The 18187-nt window shown below is 44.3% G+C and overlaps 1 protein-coding gene across 1 annotated transcript in view; it reads right to left on the reverse strand.

Annotated features, from left to right (window-relative positions):
- The window catches only part of CCDC80 (coiled-coil domain containing 80), a 34361-nt gene extending 16413 nt beyond the window's left edge, over window positions 1–17948 (reverse strand). The window contains exons 1-3 of the mRNA XM_030836784.3: window positions 17814–17948; window positions 15498–17398; window positions 7396–7552 (exon numbers count right to left, since the gene is read on the reverse strand). Coding sequence (XP_030692644.2) covers window positions 7396–7552; window positions 15498–17387 — 2047 coding nt within the window. The 5' untranslated portion in view covers window positions 17388–17398; window positions 17814–17948. The remainder of the gene's footprint in view (window positions 1–7395; window positions 7553–15497; window positions 17399–17813) is intronic.
- Window positions 17949–18187: the final 239 nt, after the last annotated feature.

Raw genomic sequence — 18187 nt, forward strand, 5'->3', positions numbered from 1 at the left:
TTGCACTCCCAGCCTACAGAAAGATACATCCCGAAGCAATGTTTGTGCTGAGAGAATCTGCCAAAGAAAAACAATGAAAGGCCTGATGAACACTGGATCCAACTGGGATGGGGACAACTCTAGAGCAAGACAGAGTCTACCTCTGGCTGAATTCTGAGGAGGGTAAGTGTGAGGCCAGTTCCTGTCTCCAGCTGCCTACTCCTGACACAGGTCTCTGATACGCTCTGCATTCTGTCTCAATCAGGGCTGGGTGAACAAGAGGTTCTCTTCAGTCTGGAAAAGCAACATGAATTTGACAGATTCTTATTAAATTTATCCAAGTTCTGCCAAAGATCTCTAGTCCTCCTCAAGGGTGGCAGGGTTTAAAGCAAACATTCTTTAGAACACATCCTATAAATTGTCCATATGGTCCTGATCTGTCTAAAATGATTCACAGATCCAAGCCCATTTGGTAGGATTTGGTCATTCCACACAACCTGCCCCTGGACCTAAGATTTTTTTTTTTTTTTGCGGTACGCGGGTCTCTCACTACTGTGGCCTCTCCCATTGCGGAGCACAGGCTCCAGACGCGCAGGCTCAGTGGCCATGGCTCACTGGACCAGCCGCTCCGCGGCACGTGGGATCCTCCCGGACCGGGGCACGAACCTGTGTCCCCTGCATCGGCAGGCGGACTCTCAACCACTGCGCCACCAAGGAAGCCCCTGGACCTAAGATTTTTGAGGAGGGACAGGGGGAGGATGAACTCTGCTGTGTGCTGATGAGTACTGGCTCTAGAAGAGAAACACCTGCCTAGTTTCCCACCCTTTCAGAACTCCAACTCCAAAAGTCAGTGGTCTTCACGTAGTAGTAAGTTTCTTCATGTATTCGTTCTTCCATGTCTGACTATAGACAGCAATGACACTGCAGAAAAATTCAGCTCCAATTACAACTTATTAAACACCAACTGTGTGCCAGGCATTGTGTCTGAAGCCTCCCTCTGTGACTGCTGCGTCTCTGTGACATCCATGGTTTCTCCTCTTTCTCTTCATCCCTAAATTCAGGCCATTCCTCCAATGTCCTGGGACCACTTCAGCTCCCCCATTGCTTCAGAAGTTCCCAATTTCCTCTTGCAGTTTTTCAAAGTATGAGTCACTGTCTACCTTCATCATGAACCTGGAGTGCATGTTAAAATTACAATCCTTGAATCCAGATCTATCTGGTTCATGCTCCCTGGGGGGCACTATTCCTCTGCCTTAATCAATTGTCTCAATTGTCTAGAAAGACCAATTTGCCAATTTGTCTTGTCTATGAAGAATGTGTCCTGCCAGGTGCTTTTCTGTCCTACAGACTGACTACTAAACCTTAAAAGTTATTTAAAATTTATTTGAAAAATATATTTAGAAATCTTTAGTGACTTCACATGGTTTACCAAATAAAGTTTGAATTCTTTGTCCTGGTATTTGAAATCCTCTAAAATCGGGTGCCAATCTATATTTCTAGCCCTCCCTTCCCTTCTATCCTACACCCAACCTTCTGCTCTAGATCAAACTTATCTGCAAATCAGAATCCCTTGAGCAACATTTTAAAAACAGATTTCTGGACCCCATCCCCATCCCCAAACTGGGTCAGCATCTTGGAGTGGGAAGAGGGAGTCTGAATTTTCCTTCTGTTTTATAAAGAACGCCTATAAAGTGAGATTAAAAAGACCAACAACACAATAGAAAAATAAGCAAAGGACACTAAAAACAAAGCATAAATGTTCCTGAAACATATGAAAATATCTTCGATCATACTCATAAAAAGAGAAACGCAACCTAACACTATATCACACTAAGATACCATTTTTTGCACACTGCATTCCTTAAGAACATTCACAAGTTTGATCGCACAGTCTATTGAAGAGGTTTGGGGAGATAGACGTTCTTACACATTTCTGGTGGGACTGCAATATGATACAACTTGTATGGAGAGAAATTTGGTGATATCTACCCAAACTAGATACACTTTCTGTTTGGCCCAACAATCTTACATCTCAGAATCTATTGTAAAGATATACCCACATACATAGAGTGACATGTGTACGGGTTAATTCTGAAATTGTTTATAAAAACAATATACTGAAAGCAATCCAAATGTCCATCAACGGGAATGGTTAAAGAGACTGTGGTAGAATCTCACAATGGCTTAATAAGGAATGAGAAAGATCTCTATGTACTCATAAGAAAAGATCTCCAGGAAATATATTTAAATGAAAGAAGCAAAACGCAAAGTAGTCCATACAGTATAAAAAAGAAGGGGAAAACAGAAAGAAACTACGTTGTAGCACAGGGAACTATATTCAATATCTTGTAATAACCTATAATGGAAAAGAATCTGAAAAAGAATATATATATATATATTCACTTTGTTGTATACCTGGAACTAACACAACTTTGTAAATCAACTATACTTCAATTTAAAAAAAAAAAAAGGTCTTTCCTAGCCAAGGTAATAAAACAGTTTCCTGTCAAAAAGAAAAAAAAAAGAGAGAGAGAAGAGGAATATAGGTATTTATATTTATTTGTGTTTGCACAAACAAGCATTAAATGGATAAACAAGGAATCGTAAATATTCCTATGGGGGCAGAGAGTAATAAGGTAAAGGGTCAGGAACGGGTGTAAGACTTGTCTGTGTATGCCTTTTTATGTAGCTCTGACTTTGGAATCCAAAAAATGTATCATTTGTTTAAAAAAAAGAATAAAAACAAAAAGCACCTATGATAGAGTCATCATCTATCAAAAACAATCTACTCAGTTTCAAGGCCCCTCCTTTAAAGCCACCCGCTTTTCAAAATTCTGTGATACATACAGTACTGTGATGACTGCAATCGGAAGAGCTTATTCCTCTACCACATTCTTCAAGCACTTGTTTTATACACTTGACTTATCAGGTGTTTTTCATCCCTTGCTTGCAGGGGTTGATCTCGACACTGGTACACTTGATGTTGAATGGGATGACTGGACAAGTTAGGGGGCAGCCTCTCCAGCCTCTAGGGCACAGAGCGATTGATAATCAAAGACTGAATAAACAGAGAGGGAGACCACAGGCAGTTTCTGGAAATCTGATCACTCACCCAGCCTTGTCTCCCGGCACAGGGTGGCAGGCTCTAGAGAAGGCAGCTGCCGGGCATAGTCACCACTGAAGAAAGGAGGAATTGGGGCAAAGGGTCAATTTTTCAGGTGCTCCTGTGGGAAAGCAGCATGTCTGCATTGTTATGGATCCTGATGGTTGTGAGCTGTTCACAAAGAGCAATTCTCTTCAACAGGATCGAAGGTAGAGTATTTTAGGCTGAAATGTATTCTATCAGTCTCACTTAGGAAAGTTGTGTTAGAGATTCACCCAGGAATTCTCTACTCACATGAATAAGGAATCAACACTGTTTCTCCTTGTTGCCACACTACACTTCCATAAACTCTTCCACCTCCCTTTTTTTATTCTTTAAAAAGAAACTATCAGGGCTTTCCTGGTGGGGCAGTGGTTGAGAGTCCACCTGCCGATGCAGGGGACACAGGTTTGTGCCCCGGTCCGGGAGGATCCCACGTGCCACGGAGCGGCTGGGCCAGTGAGCTATGGCCGCTGAGCCTGCGCTCCGCAATGGGAGAGGCCACAGCAGTGAGAGGCCCGCGTACCGAAAAAAAAAAAGAAACTATCAAAAACTGCCTTTGCCCGTAAAAATGTCCTGTGTTCTAACTCTTAAAATTTGGTGATCAATACCAGTGTCAAAATATTTTTCATCTCTACATTTTGCTAAGCACATAAATATATATATATACATGTCTGCTGTGCTTTCCTCACTTCTCTTTTCATTCTGCAATAAATGTCTTTAGCTAGGAACTCCTTCTCACCTGACAAACTTTGTCTATAATTCATACACTTAACATAGACACCAATATTCCTATCTTAGATTGATACTTTAAATATCTCTAACAATTAAGAATGTCTTTATGTGTTAGGTCATTCTATTTTTCGTCTTTTGGTTTTGGGTTTTTTTTTTTTAATTTTTATTTTCTTTTTGTGTTAGGTCATTCTAAACCATCACGTATAATATACTCTGGGCTGGCAAAGCCAGATGGGCTTATTCTGCATTGGAATTTGCTCAAGAACAAATGATGACTGAAACCTTAAAGTAAGTTCCCTGGTGTTTGTAGGTCCATCATCTATAACTCAAATACATTTAGCAAGACAGGCCAGCTGATGAGTACAGCCCACACTGTAGTTGGATGTGGGCCTCTGCTTTTAAGGACCAGTAAAAGACTGGAAGAGTAGAGAGTGCCTGATTTATTTTGAGGAAAGTAAGGCCATCTGAGAGATTTCCAGCTGAAAATCGGTCAAGGCTGGAGATTGGTTCACTGAGACCATGGCACACGCCAACTCCTGTTTTCCCATGGCTGACTCCCAGTCTTGGCTGAAAGTACTACAGCCTTTCCCATAAGGGTAACCTGGGACATGACACAAGGAGAGAAAGGCCTTCCAGGAATCAGATAAGGAACAAAATAAAAGGCCCCCAAATCATGTCCAAGCTCCCATTCAGTAAGTGGCAAATACCCAAATCACAATACCTGATTTCCAATAAGGCAGAAAAGAAAATCTCAGTCCTCTACAGTTCATATTCAATCCAGATGTCTAAAAGACAGCAGGATTCATGTTAAAATTTTGCCAAGGCAGCACCAAATGCTTGTAACAGTTAGGACCATGTAGAGGTTGAGGTGGAAGATATAATGATTTTTCCAAACTTCTCTGAAGTAAGGAATGACAATTCTTTGTGTGAGTTGGTGCGTAACATATTTGACACTGGGAACACCTGGTGGAGGAAGGCTTTCATCACCAGCCAGCATGTTTCTGTACTGGATTGAATACCTACTTCCTCTCTAGACATCTGGATTATAACCAAGCTCACTGGCTCATGCAACTATTTGAAAATCCAGGAAGCCAATGGTTGACTCCCAGTTAACCACAGAATATGTGGCTTTGTAGTATTAGTCTCTTGGGCTTCAGTTTTGGTTTTTTTTTAATACACCATTTAAAAATTTTTTTCTTTTAATATTAGTTTATTTATTTTGGCTGTGCCGGGCCTTTGTTGCGGCACACGGGATCTTTGCTGCGGCATGTGGGAGCATTAGTTGCGGCATGCATGCAAGATCTAGTTCCCTGACCAGGGATCGAACCCGGGGTCCCTGCATTGGGAGCGCGGAGTCTTAGCCACAGGACCATTAGGGAAGTCCCTCTTGGGCTTCAGTTTTGTCACCAAGAGTAGTAATGCAGCCTGACCCTGAGAAGCAGTTGTGAGGGTTCCCTGTCAACGCTGTGTAATTAGCAGAAGGCAGTTACAAGTATTTTTCAATTATACGTGCTCTAGTCCCTGTGACAGCGCATTGATCTCCAGATGCCTGCCAGATCAAATGGTGGTGATGACGACAATAGTAGTACTTATTATGTGACAGGTAATTACATATAACTTCTTATTAAATCCTCACCATCATCTGTGAAATGTATATAACTATGTTCTAAGCTGAGACTTAGGAAATAAATTGCCCAAAGTCACACAACAAATACATTGTGACCGTGGATTTGAACCTCTTTATTTAACTCTAGAACTTCTTTTGTGTCTTTTGTTTGTATGATTATTGTTATTGTTGGTAAGGACACACTCTCTCTCTCTCTCTCTTTTTGTTCTCCCTCCAGACATACATACAGCACAGAGATAAATGTCCACAAACCAATCACTGATCCACAATGATTTATGAGAGGACATTGGAAAGGATGCTATTTATTTTCCTTTAGAACTATCTCAGGGAAAAGTGAGCTAATAAAAATAGAGAATGCATAACTGGAACTTCAAACCCAAATAAATTTGGGAGACCTGCTGGCCCACACTGTACCTATACTAAACAATACTGTATTGTGCACTTAAAAATTAGTTAAGAGGATAGATCTCATGCTGAGTGTTTTTACGACAATAAAAAAATACGATTTAGAAAGCCAGACTATATTAAAATCAAGTTGACATTATCATGACATAATTATGACTGATATGTGTTCAATGATACCAAGATCACATGACAGAAAAATATGTGAGGTAACATGTTACATGTAATGAAGTTAAATGTTAACTGATGGAGGGACTTCCCTGGTGGTCCAGTGGTTAAGACTCCGCACTTCCACTGCAGGGGGCGCAGGTTTGATCCCCGGTCAGGGAACTAAGATCCCACATGCCACGGTGCAGCCAGAAAAAAAAAAGTTAACTAATGGAAAAAGTATGTTTTATATGCTTTCAGATGAAATATATTTTATGGAAAATATGTAGGATACGCAAATGGTACAAGAAGAAGGATTTTCATTATAGTTGAAACAACAATAAACAAAAGTAGAGAAATCATGTAAGAAAAAACGTTTTTTTAAAAAAAATAAAGCTCTAGAGATGTAATAGTTATAAAAGAAACTGGGTGGGTTAGAGGTGGGGCTTCTGACCATGAGGCATAACTGCTCACAGTAAGTCTTGCCATGTTCCCATGAGAACGCAGTGAGTTAGACCTTAGCTGCCTAACGCTGAGCTGTACGCCTCACACGCATCATTAATATGAAAAATTGTGAAAACTCTACATTCAGCCAAATCCCTCTGCTTTCCAAAAGGACGTGGGCGCCATTCAGTCTGTATTTCCAGTGATTTTTCATTTAGCTTCACAGCTTCTCTCAGCCCCGGCTCATTCCCCCCAAGCCTGGCCAGAGTCAAGGACCCCCAAGGGTCTGCAGGAACCCCATCTGTGAGGGAGTCGCCTGCAGCACAAAGGCTACAGGAATATCAGATGGTGCTGCTCACAGGCAAGAAGACTCAGGGGCTTCCCTGGTGGCGCAGTGGTTGAGAGTCCACCTGCGGGTGCAGGGGACACGGGTTCGTGCCCCGGTCCGGGAAGATCCCACATGCCGTGGAGCGGCTGGGCCCGTGAGCCATGGCCGCTGAGCCTGCGCGTCCGGAACCTGTGCTCCGCAACGGGAGAGGCCACGACAGTGAGAGGCCCGCGTGCCGCAAAAAAAAAAAAAAAAAAAAAAAAGACGACTCAGGATCCAGAAGAAAGTGTCAGGATACCTCTCTGGCTGCCCCCGACACACTGTATTACTTCTCCCCTTTTCCTCCATCTTACTGACTTTCAAACCATACAGTGTTTGCATATTTTTCATTTTAAAGTGCCCAAAACTTAAACCAGAACCATTCAGAATGGCTACATATCAATAATTAGGCAGACTGACATTTGTTACCACAAGAAAAGAGCCCTCTTGAAACCTGAATTTTCCTTTTGATTCCCCACCGACCTCTCCCATAAGGTGTGCCCCACTTTAGCTGAGAGAAAAGCAATAATATAATAAAGTGTTTCAGAGAACCTAGCTGGAAGTGGTCGATTTTCATGGTGCTGTTGTTGATAGGGCCAAAGATGGTGATCACGGAGACTTTCCTGGTGGCCATCTTGCAGAAACTTTCCAGATACTCATCTCGCTGCTGCACATACATATTGTTCTCAGCCTTGGGAGCAGTGATCAGCTGGAAGAGGGTGAAAGCAAGAAAATAGTAACTCATGGTGATAGTTTCACACAGAGGCAAAAGCCAAAGGGATGATTTGGAATAGAGGGTTGGTAGTGACTGACACCTAAACGAAGAAACTAGATTGTTTTGTTGAATAGATAGTATAATTAAGGCCAAAAGAGACCATTTGGAAAGGCCTTTTTTTAATGACTCCAGACAGCTTAGAGTTTTCTATTCATTTCCACTATTGTCTGCCTTCATTACCAGTCTCCACATGTCTTGGTTTTCTCATTTGTGAACTCTGCACAGGAATGCTTCTTTCGCAAGGCTGATGTAAGCATTACATGATACTTGGCATGCAACAATTGTTCAATAAATGCTATCTCTCTTGTTTTATGTTTTATTTATTTATTTTTTAAATGACTGTATTCTTTCTTTCTCTCTCTTTTTTTTTTTTTTTTTTTTTTTTTTGCTGCACCACCCACAGCATGCGGGATCTTAGTTCGCCAACCAGGGATTAAACCCGTGCCCCCTGCAGTGGAAGCACAGAGTCCTAACCACTGGACCGCCAGGGAATTCCCATTTCTTCCTCTATTTTGATCTTCATTATCTTAATTGGCTGCTCAGACATTCATGAATTCAGTGGTTACCACTATTATTTCATGTCTCACGGGGTTGAGTTTCATAGACAGGCCTTAGGCACTATGGAAGATTCGACGGCTTAGAATTTTTATGGGGCAACCTTGCAGAGAATTTTTAGGACACCCTTTTGGCCCAGTATTGTCACAGAATATAGTCATTGTCACACTGGGCCTGCATAGAGCTCGTGGTGGATGTCTGATGTTGGAGTCCTCGAACAGGATGGGTTTTACTCTTTCAGCTCGCCTTCTCTCCAATTCAAAACTGTATTTTTCACCTAGCCCCTGTGTCTCTCACACTTACTTTGAAACTCTGACGTTTTCTGGGGAAAGAGAAGATACAGCAATAGAAAGAGATGATTTAGTCACCAGCTATCTGGGAAAACATATTTCATTATTTTGGATAAAATGAGGATACTCTTATTTTTTAGGGCTCCTCTTGAACCCTCTCCCTAAGACTGCCTCAGTGTTTTAATCGAGTCCAAAATAAAAGCCTTTTGACTCTGGTGATTATTTTTGCTGCCTTTTCCCGAGCTTTCTCCAATTTTACCAGGTTCTTCCTGAGCAGAAACCAGAACTGTGTACCACAATCCATGAGTGTGTAGGCATGTGCTGTTCACCCTGGAAGTGGAAGGACATGAAGTTTTATGCTGATGATGACCAGGTCTTTGTTGACCTCTCTAACCCCATTAGCTCACTAGGCTGATGTCTGCAGTAAACACTGTCTACTCACCCTTTGCAGGCTCATCATTAGTTCAGAGGCCAGGATTGAACTGGCAGTGAAAGCATGGAGTCCTAACCACTGGACCACCGTCTATACGGTTTCTTTCCTTCGACCAATTCAAATTTGTCAACCACTTTTCTACTTACCCATCTAACCTTATAAAATATTTCTGAAGTTTGTGGCTATTAGCTTGGCATTTTGCAGAGGGAAAGTCACCACGTTGTTAACCTCTTTATCGAATACTTTATCAAAATGGTAACAAATCTGCTCCCAGCTCATCCTGCTGTTTATTTTGCTCTGTCAGAGATGTGATTATTGCTGCCTGCAGGCTTTCCCTTCTAAGAATTCTCTGTGCTTGAGAAGATACTATGCTTCATGGAAATCAAAATGAGTTCAATAGCTTTTGAGTGGAACAAAAGTTTATCCGGAATGAAGTTTTGTTTTGTTTCGTTTTTCTCAGATTGTTATTTATCTTAAATAGACATGATTTCATCTATTTTTTTTTAATAGGTAGAGAAACTGGAAGTTCATACACTGCTGGTGGGAATGTAAATGATTTTAGCTACTTTAAATTTTTTTATTTATTTATTTTTTGGCTGTGTTGGGTCTTCGTTTCTGTGCAAGGGCTTTCTCTAGTTGTGGCAAGCGGGGGCCACTCTTCATCACGGTACGCGGGCCTCTCGCTATCGTGGCCTCTCTTGCTGCGGAGCACAGGCTCCAGACATGCAGGCTCAGTGGTTGTGGCTCACGGGCCTAGTTGCTCCGCGGCATGTGGGATCTTCCCAGACCAGGCCTCGAACCCGTGTCCCCTGCATTAGCGGGCAGATTCTCAACCCGATTTCATCTATTTTTGATTTTGTATTTATATACCTCTTCAGATGGACAGGGTGAGTAGGAAATGCTTGTTTTAGAAAAATAATTTCCCAAGAGGAAAATAATAAAATTTCCCCTTATTTATTCATTGATTCATACTTAGTCTTAAAAAAGATTTAAGGTGGCTATAAAAAGATATAGTGATGGTATTTTCGCTTTGTTTTTTAGTTTTTTAATTAGCTACATGACGTTTGAAAATAATTCTTTAGGTTTTCATGGTAGCCCATATCCAGGAGTTTTGTTTTTAGTTGGTATGTTTTAGGTTTTTCTTTCTGGCTTTTTTTTTGTTCACAGATACACTATTTTAAAATAAATAAAATGAATGTTTAAGTGAGAACACAAAAGAGTAAAAAAACGAAGGTAAGATTTACTGGTAATGAGTCTGGACTCCCTGTTCTAAAAGAAGGATAGGCCCATATTTAGAATATATGCTAGATGACTGATAATTACCTGCCTCTGTAACTTCAAATCCATACATAGACTCCATTCCATTCATGGACCCCTACAGTACATGGACAGACCATGATATGACAGGATTTTAAGAGTCCTCAAAGCCCGCTTTGGTCTTTCTCTCCCCCTTGTGCATAATTGAGAATTTCAGAGAATATGTAATCAAATAGAACCTCATTCTCCCCTGCCTGGCAGCTTCTCCCCTGTACCTCTGAATACAGTAGCCTTAGGCCCTGGATACCCAGTGGGAGCTGTACTTAAATAAATAAAGGGCTCTGATGTTTACTTTCACCTCAGGCCCTTTGCCCAAGGAAGCCTTAACCCACCCGTGAGGTGACATTCATTTAGCATGACTCATTTCCTAGCTTCCAGCCCTCCACAACCTGGCCTCTGGCTTTCTCTAGCTAACTTTCCTCCTATTCCTCCCTTACGTGACCTCTTCACCCTGTAGCCAGACCGGCCTAAATTGTGAAATGAGAGGAATCTGTGCAGAGTGACACAGAGAAAGGGTGATTGCAGTCAAAATTGGAAGGCAGGGTGATTGCAGTCAAAATTGGAAGGCCTGCATTTTAGTCCTAGTTCAACCCCTGGCTACTCTGTAACCTCAACAAGGCCGCTTAACATGCTGAACCTTAGTTTTCTCATCTTTACTATGGAACAACTTCCCTATGAGCTCATAAAGTAGTGAGAATCAAGCACATACATTAGAATATATATATACAGGCTGCGTGCACCAGAGCATCACAGATGTATGTTGCCTCTGAATAATTCACTCACATTCCTTCCTCTGCCTTCACCCATGTCACCCTTCTCACCCAGAAAGTCCTCCCCACCCTTCCATCTTATCAGAATCTGAGTCATTCTTCAAATGCAGCCATCCTCCTTAAAGTGTCTTCTGGCCCACAATGCTCACTTTCTCCTTTTAATTACTGTTCTTATTGCCTGCGCGGCTCACCTGAAATTTATGTATTTCCTTTTACCTCTTTGTTTCATGTTTATGTCATATCTCCCCAACCAGAGGATCCATTCTTCAAGGCACTGAAGCTCCAGCCCCACCATTGCCCTGCAGACAGTAGGAGCACAATTCTGGCCCACGTTCCTCTGGCTACACAGATCATTCCAGCCAGGAGTGGTTTCCTGGTTATGTAAGTCAAGATGCAGCCCACGAACCGTTGGTAAAGACACTCTCCCATATGTTCAATCTGCTCCTCGAGTTTGCAGCACAGAAAGTAAAAGAGGCTGATCATCTAAACGTATTTCAGCGACTCTTTCCCTGTGTGTTGACATCTACGTCCCATTCATTTTCTAGTGTGGCACTACTTCAAACAGTGTTTAAAATGGTATCCAGTCCCCGCTTCCTAAAAAGAGCATTCTAGAACTTCTCAGTAAACATTATTGTCTAGCACTTGGCCTCTTTCCAGTTTGGTGGTGATAAATCAGGGCATGTAAAGTGAATTTAGAATTGTGTTGTTCTTTTTCATGTTTCTGTTCCAACTGGTATGTTGGCACAAGCAGCCTCAGAGTATAATGAAGCCAGGTTGCATAAGTAAAGGGCACAAACAGGAATGTGAAGATGTCAGGGGGAAGACATTTTAAGTCTCAACTTATTCCAAATACTGTGTTAAGGTCAAAATACTAGGACAGGATTCTGAGAAATAGCGTCCCAGCTGGTAGTCTGCCTTAGTAAACCGGAGCTTTATATCCTTTTCTAAAATTAAACCAAATAAGTAGATTGTTGTCCCAATATCCAAATTTCTGAGGTAAGGTTAAAAGTATGAACGTACTTGAATTATGGGAGATTCAGTCTTAAGAATGCTTAAACTTGAACTTGAATCTATGTACTTTGGCGTGATGAGCCCTCTTGCTCATTGACAAGTAGGTAGATCTCAGGGCACAGCACGATGGCTTTTCAGCTACACTCTGGACTCCAGTGTTTTAGTGATAAACAGCTCATCTATATTCTCACTGTTGTCACCCCCAAACCAACACCAACCAGTCTGAGGGATTAGGTTAACTGGGATTCAATCTATTGTTCTCCACTGACTGTGTGGAAAGCCGGTGAGTTGAGGTGCAAAGAACTAGCTGGGTATTAAAGACAGAAACTGAACATTGGTGCTCAACACAAAATGTTGACAGTTGGTGTACCTCACCCTTTATATGAGTAATTCAAGGCTGAAAATGAATTTTAAAACATCCATATTACTAACGTCCATTTCTCAGTTTCCCCTTCTTTTTATGGCATATGTCCATGATAAGCTCACACCCATGGGAAGGCAGAGCGGGGCAGTGGTTTGACCCTCAGTTTTAAAAATCAAACAGACCTCAGTTCTAATTCTGGCTTTGTCACGTATTAGCTATACACCTTGGGAAACTTCTCAACTTGTCTAAGCTTCTGTTGCCTCCTCTGTAAATGGAGTTGATTAGTCCTTCCTCACGGGACTGTTGTGAAAGTTAATTCACAGTCTCAGCAAAGCACCTTGCAGGATGTGCCCCTTTCAGTTGACAGGCTGAGAGGCAGCGGGTTTGGAGGCTTGACCTCTGGCCTAAGAATAGAACACCTGGCTCTACCTGAAGCTCCTTTTGAAGCCCATTAGGATGCTGTTCACCTGACCATAACCTATACCATCTCTGCCAGTGCTTCTCTAAGTAGTTAAGTAGCAGTTATGTGATGTTTTCACATCTAAAGAATGATATAAATAAATGCAAAGCAGTAGGTTAACTGTACCTGGGCAGCAAGTCACTGAAAATCTGGGAAGGTGAGCTAAAGGGCCAGCACAGCTTCTTGGAATGCAAACCTCATTTCAGTTTGAGCACACTGGGTTAGGCTATGCTGTCAGCTGTACTTGAACAGCTTGGAGGCTGCTGAGCCTTAATGAATGTTAATTGAATCACTGAAACTTCCTGAATAACATCAACCATGCCTGACAGGAAAAATGAATGGAAAAAAGATACATGGCACCAGCAAAATCTTTCACCCAGAGACACTGGTCTCCTCTCTGTCTGGTGAAAAAGACACTTTTCTCTCCATCTTTTGACTTTAGGTTGTGTTTCTTTTATCATGCCTTTTCTAATCCATTCTTCTTTTAGACATCATTAGCTCTTCAGAGAACACAGTTCCGATATGATCATCAGCTGAACACACGTGGGACTGAAATGCCTCCTGTTGGTATTTTCTTTCTAATAACAATCCCAGTTCTCTGTCCAACCCCAAAGAGCAACATTGCCATGAGCAATCCCAGCTGGTTTCTGTTTTGCCTCACATGACATCAGCAGAACCTGTCGTTTGAGTTTCATTTGCTAGAAATTTATGATCAGGGATACTGTTAAAAGCAGAAAAGACCCAGCTGGGCTTTCAAATCCCTGACTAAGGGAGTGGAGAGAAAGAGAGAGAAATGAAAGGCATGACTAATATCAGGGATATAGTATGAAAACCTCTTTCTTCTGACTCACAAGCTAGGGGCGGTGGAAGTATTTGCCAGATGGGTGCACAATTACAATCCTGACATTTTACCCATGATTATTTCCCCCCTGGTTAAAACCTGACCATGAGGAACACTATGTCTGCCCTGCTGGCCAAATGGCCAGGGTTGGGTGATATGCTTTAGTAGGCTGGACAAAGTCCCAGGTACTCAGGAAGAGAGCAATAGAGCATGTTACTAATGCTTTCCCAGACCCCAGAGACAGCACTTTGCCCCCAGAGTTTCTGTACTAGGTAGAATTCTACTCTGAAATCAGTGATTCTTCTGGTTCTGACTGGAAACCTGTGTACTCTGGGAATAACCAAGCAGCTGTTAAACTACTCTAACAGTCAGCCTATCCTCTGCTAACCTAAGTTTACATAGTTACTTTAAGACTCTGGTGAAAAACGAGGTAACAGCATACAAAAAATATGTAAAAAGACACACACACACATATGAACCTGTAGAATCAACCAAAACTTAGGCTTTGTTCTAATACATAGATACACACACTATGGATGAAATAGCTAAGAGAATCTGGGGATATGCCCCACCCATGATAAATATCACAAGGGACTCTGCTCTGAATAGTATTTCAAATGCACATTTAACTTTTTGAAACCACTAAAGATACATGGACACAGAGTCACTTTGCTCACATCATTAATCCAAATTTAGTTGGAAAAACTAAAAGACCCTCTAAGAGATGCCATCTCTTTCGGTGGCAGGAACACAGGGCATGGAGTCACCTTGTGTCTTCAGCAGGATAGATGCTGTCCTCAATGGCATGGGACAGCTCCCTTCCACCCAGCTAGCTGAGAGAATTATTCCTGACTCAGGTTACCCAACATCCATTTGCTGATCTTTTTCTCTGAATTAACTGCATTATGCCCTTTTCCTCCCAGGCAGCCTGGAGTAAAATGTAACATTAAGAAGCCAGGGGCAAAAAAGGGCCCCTAGCCCCTTTTTAGTGCCCTTCTTGGAAGGGCACTAAAATAGGGGCAAGGAGACTTTCAGAGAAGAAGAGCCTTTCTCTACACTGATGAGAATGCCTGTACGTTTAAGATGGTGCTTATTCCCGTCCAAAGCCCTCTTGGGTCTGACTATGTTCTGGTATCATTCTTTGGACGGTGGCAAAGCAGTAGGGGAGGCAGCCTTTAGGGGAGAAGATTTTAGCCAGCTGGTTTTAAAAGTATATTCGTGAGGGCAGACCAGCAAGGACGCTTCCCCACTCCCGTCATACCCACTCCCCACCCAGCCCGCTCCACTTTCCCCTGAGTCTTCCAACTGCTGATATATACCTAATTAGGGGGGAAAGGAGGACACCTGCCATTTACCCATGCACATGCTTCTAGTTTTTAAGCTCATGCAGAGAGAAACACTTTTCCTAAATTGTGACCACGGCCAGTGCATTCCACTTTAGGTATTCTTTTATTCTTTGCACTTGGCAAAAGGGAGCGGTATCCTCCTGTGTATCTTTCCACTGTCCTGTGGAAGACAGAAGTAAAGTGGGGATGGGCCTGATGGGATTGGAAGAAGCTGAGCACAGGTGCTTCCCTGGGCTCATGGCTAAGATCCCCCAGTCATTGATTCTGTACTTAGGGCCGCGGGTCTGTGTGGATAGAGGTTCATAGAATATCTTAACCAAAAGGAACCACTGGCCTGGCTGGCTTTCCTTGACAAACCTCATGATCATAGCATGAACATAGCACCTGTTCAGCCACAGGCTGCCATCCAACAATGTGATTTTAGAAAAATAACACACCAAGGCCGGACACTGCCTCGGCCCACAGAACAATGCCAAGGAGAAGATTACTTACAAGGAGCCTTCGTTTGCCTTCCAAGGGCCCCAGCAGGTCGGTCACCGACTTCCTGGGACTCTGAGCGAAGTGTTTCGTGGGTTTCAGGTGCCCGTCCTTCTCCGTTCTCCCCGGCTTTTTCTTCTTGTTCTTCTCTTTCTCCTGCCTGCTCTTTTTCTCAGCCTTGTCCTTCTTCACTTGCTTTTCACTCTTGAGTAACTTGTCTGCTTTCTCACTCTTCACCCTCTTTTTCTTCTCCTTCTCGGGTTTCTCAAGCTTTTCGTGCTTTTTAGACTCCTTCGCTTTTTTGGGGGCAACATTCCCCACCTGCAACTCCTCCTCCAGCTGAGAGGCGGTCGGCCGGCTGAGGTCATACTTACCCTCGTACTCATTGCTAAGGATTTTGTCCCGGGCTTTCTTTTGGGGAGGTTTCCCCTTTGCAGGCTTGTGAGGACCCGGCCCCACATTCGGGTCCCGGGGGCCGTGCTCCCACCTGTCCGTGCGGTTGTCCTGGAAACGACCGGCGCCAGCCCTGGTGCTGGGCTCGGAGACGGTGGTGGGAGGGGCAGCCGTGAAGCGCTCGAAGCTGGTGGCCTTGCTGGGCCTCCGGGCGGTCTGCGGCCTCTCCCTGGGCTGCTCCTTCCTGGGTGGAGGGTAGAGGTTCTTGGAGGCCACGGGGCCCCTGGCAGTGGCCACCTCGGCTGTTGCTGAGGCCCTGTGAGGCTCCGAGGAAGGGTGCACCCGGGGGGTCCAGGGCCTCTGGGTGGTCGGAAAGCCCACGGGGGTTGTAGGTCTTGCAGTTACCGTCACCGGCCGATAGGTGGCCCGAGTCACTGCTGTGGCTGCAGCAGGAGGCAGGGTGGTGGCCCGTGGGGTTGTGGGCGGTGGAGGAGGGGCCCCCGCAGCGGTGGCCGCTTTTCTTATCGCCTTCAGCCGACTCTCTCTGGTTGGCAGCACTTGTGCCCTCCTCTGCTCCTCTTTCCTCTTTTCGCTGCTCAGGCCTGGCCTTCCTGCCTCTCTGCCATCGTTCCCTTCCTCCACCACCTGACCCTCTACCCCGGAGGCCTTACATTTTTGCACAAAACCCTTCTGCCTGATCTTCTCTATCCTGCGGATGGGGCCCTGGTCGATGATCTCATACATGGCCTCCAGCCTGACCGGATAAGGGTAGCGCTCCTCCACCTGCAGCGTCTTCTTCAACAGCACCATGCCAAACTTGCCCTTCTCCAGCTTCAGGAAGCTCATCAGCTTTGGGATGAGGCTGGGGTCCAGGGGCTGCTCCAGGACCCGGCCCTCAGTGGTGATCCTCCGCACCTTGCCTCCTTCCTCGCCTGCCTGGTGGAAAAGCACGATCTGCTGGATGTGCCTTTCCGCCAGCTCACAGTACACGTCGTCCTTCAGCAGGCTCATCATGAGCCGGTAGTAGCCTTCCGAGGCGTGGGGGGCCGAGATGACCCACACCCTATTCTTCCCTGCAAAGCTGGCAAGGATGTTGGGAGAGCTGGAGCCAGACGGGAAGCGCAACATTCTTGACCGAGCTGAAGACCCCTCATCTCGGACCATCTCACGGGGAGAGCTCCGGGCTGCTGGTCTCCGCTCAGTTCTCACTGGGGCCCCGTGGATACCCAGGGAGGCTGACGGTGCCGTGGCATGAGCCACTCTCAACACCGGTACGCTCCTCCTTCTTTGGAGAGGCTGGAGGTTTGGTTCTTCCGGAGTGGTTCTCTCAATTCCCTGAGACCTCCCCGTGTGCCTCAGTAACCGAGCTGGCCTTCTGTTGACGGGGGAAACCGGAGGCGCTTTCTGCCCTCCGCGGCTCCCTCTATTCATGGCATGCGCGTGGGGTTCTGATCCGCACACCAGCCACAATGCCAGTAGCATGGTAAAACTGGGTCCCATTCTCCATGTCATTGTGCAATCCACTTTGGGGAGGCAGCAGGGTCAAAAGACAGAAAGGGGAGGGCAGAGTAAAAAAAGAAAGAAAGAAAATCATTTAATTGCAAACAGAGCTGGGCATTATCTCTTTCTCTATCTTGGCCAAGGGGAGGGGAAGGGGGGGGCGGTTAGAGAAGAAGAAGGAGGCAGGTCAGGGAATGGAAAGTCGGATGAGATCCCGTTGCATTTAAGTCCCTGTAGTTTGTCAGTGCTTAGCAGAGACAGCTATATTAAGCAGGAAACCCATTCAACATGCTTGCACTGTTTCAACTGACTGTCTGATGCTTCAGAGAAAATGCACACTGAGCATATCAATTATGACAACATTCCCATTTCATTTCTTCAAATAAGCGACAAAGAAACAAACAAGCACAGCAAAGACAGGCAGGATTACACACTTACATGGTGGCTCATGGAGATGGAATGCAGAGGCTTTAAAATGTAATCTGAAGTGTGCTCCCAGGACAGTTCCTAGATGAAATACTTTTCCTCCCAACTCTCTTTCTCCTTTGCGAGGCTGTCCGATACAAAGGGATGTACTGCAGCTCCAGCTCCCAAAGCCACACGCAGACCACCGCCTGTCTGGACCTGAGGGTTGAGCTTTTTCTTTTCTTTCTGGCTGTGCCTTTTTACCTTCTTGACAAGTAGAATGAGGTGAAAGGAGCTGTCCTTTTAAGTCTTTGCATCTCCATTTGTCTGCATCTTCTTTCTGCTCAGGCTCCTGTGTCTGTGTGTGCCAATGCCCCCGGCCGACAGTACTGGACGCCCCTTAAAGT

Source organism: Globicephala melas, chromosome 4 (genome assembly GCF_963455315.2).
Source record: "Globicephala melas chromosome 4, mGloMel1.2, whole genome shotgun sequence".
Lineage (NCBI taxonomy): Eukaryota > Metazoa > Chordata > Mammalia > Artiodactyla > Delphinidae > Globicephala > Globicephala melas.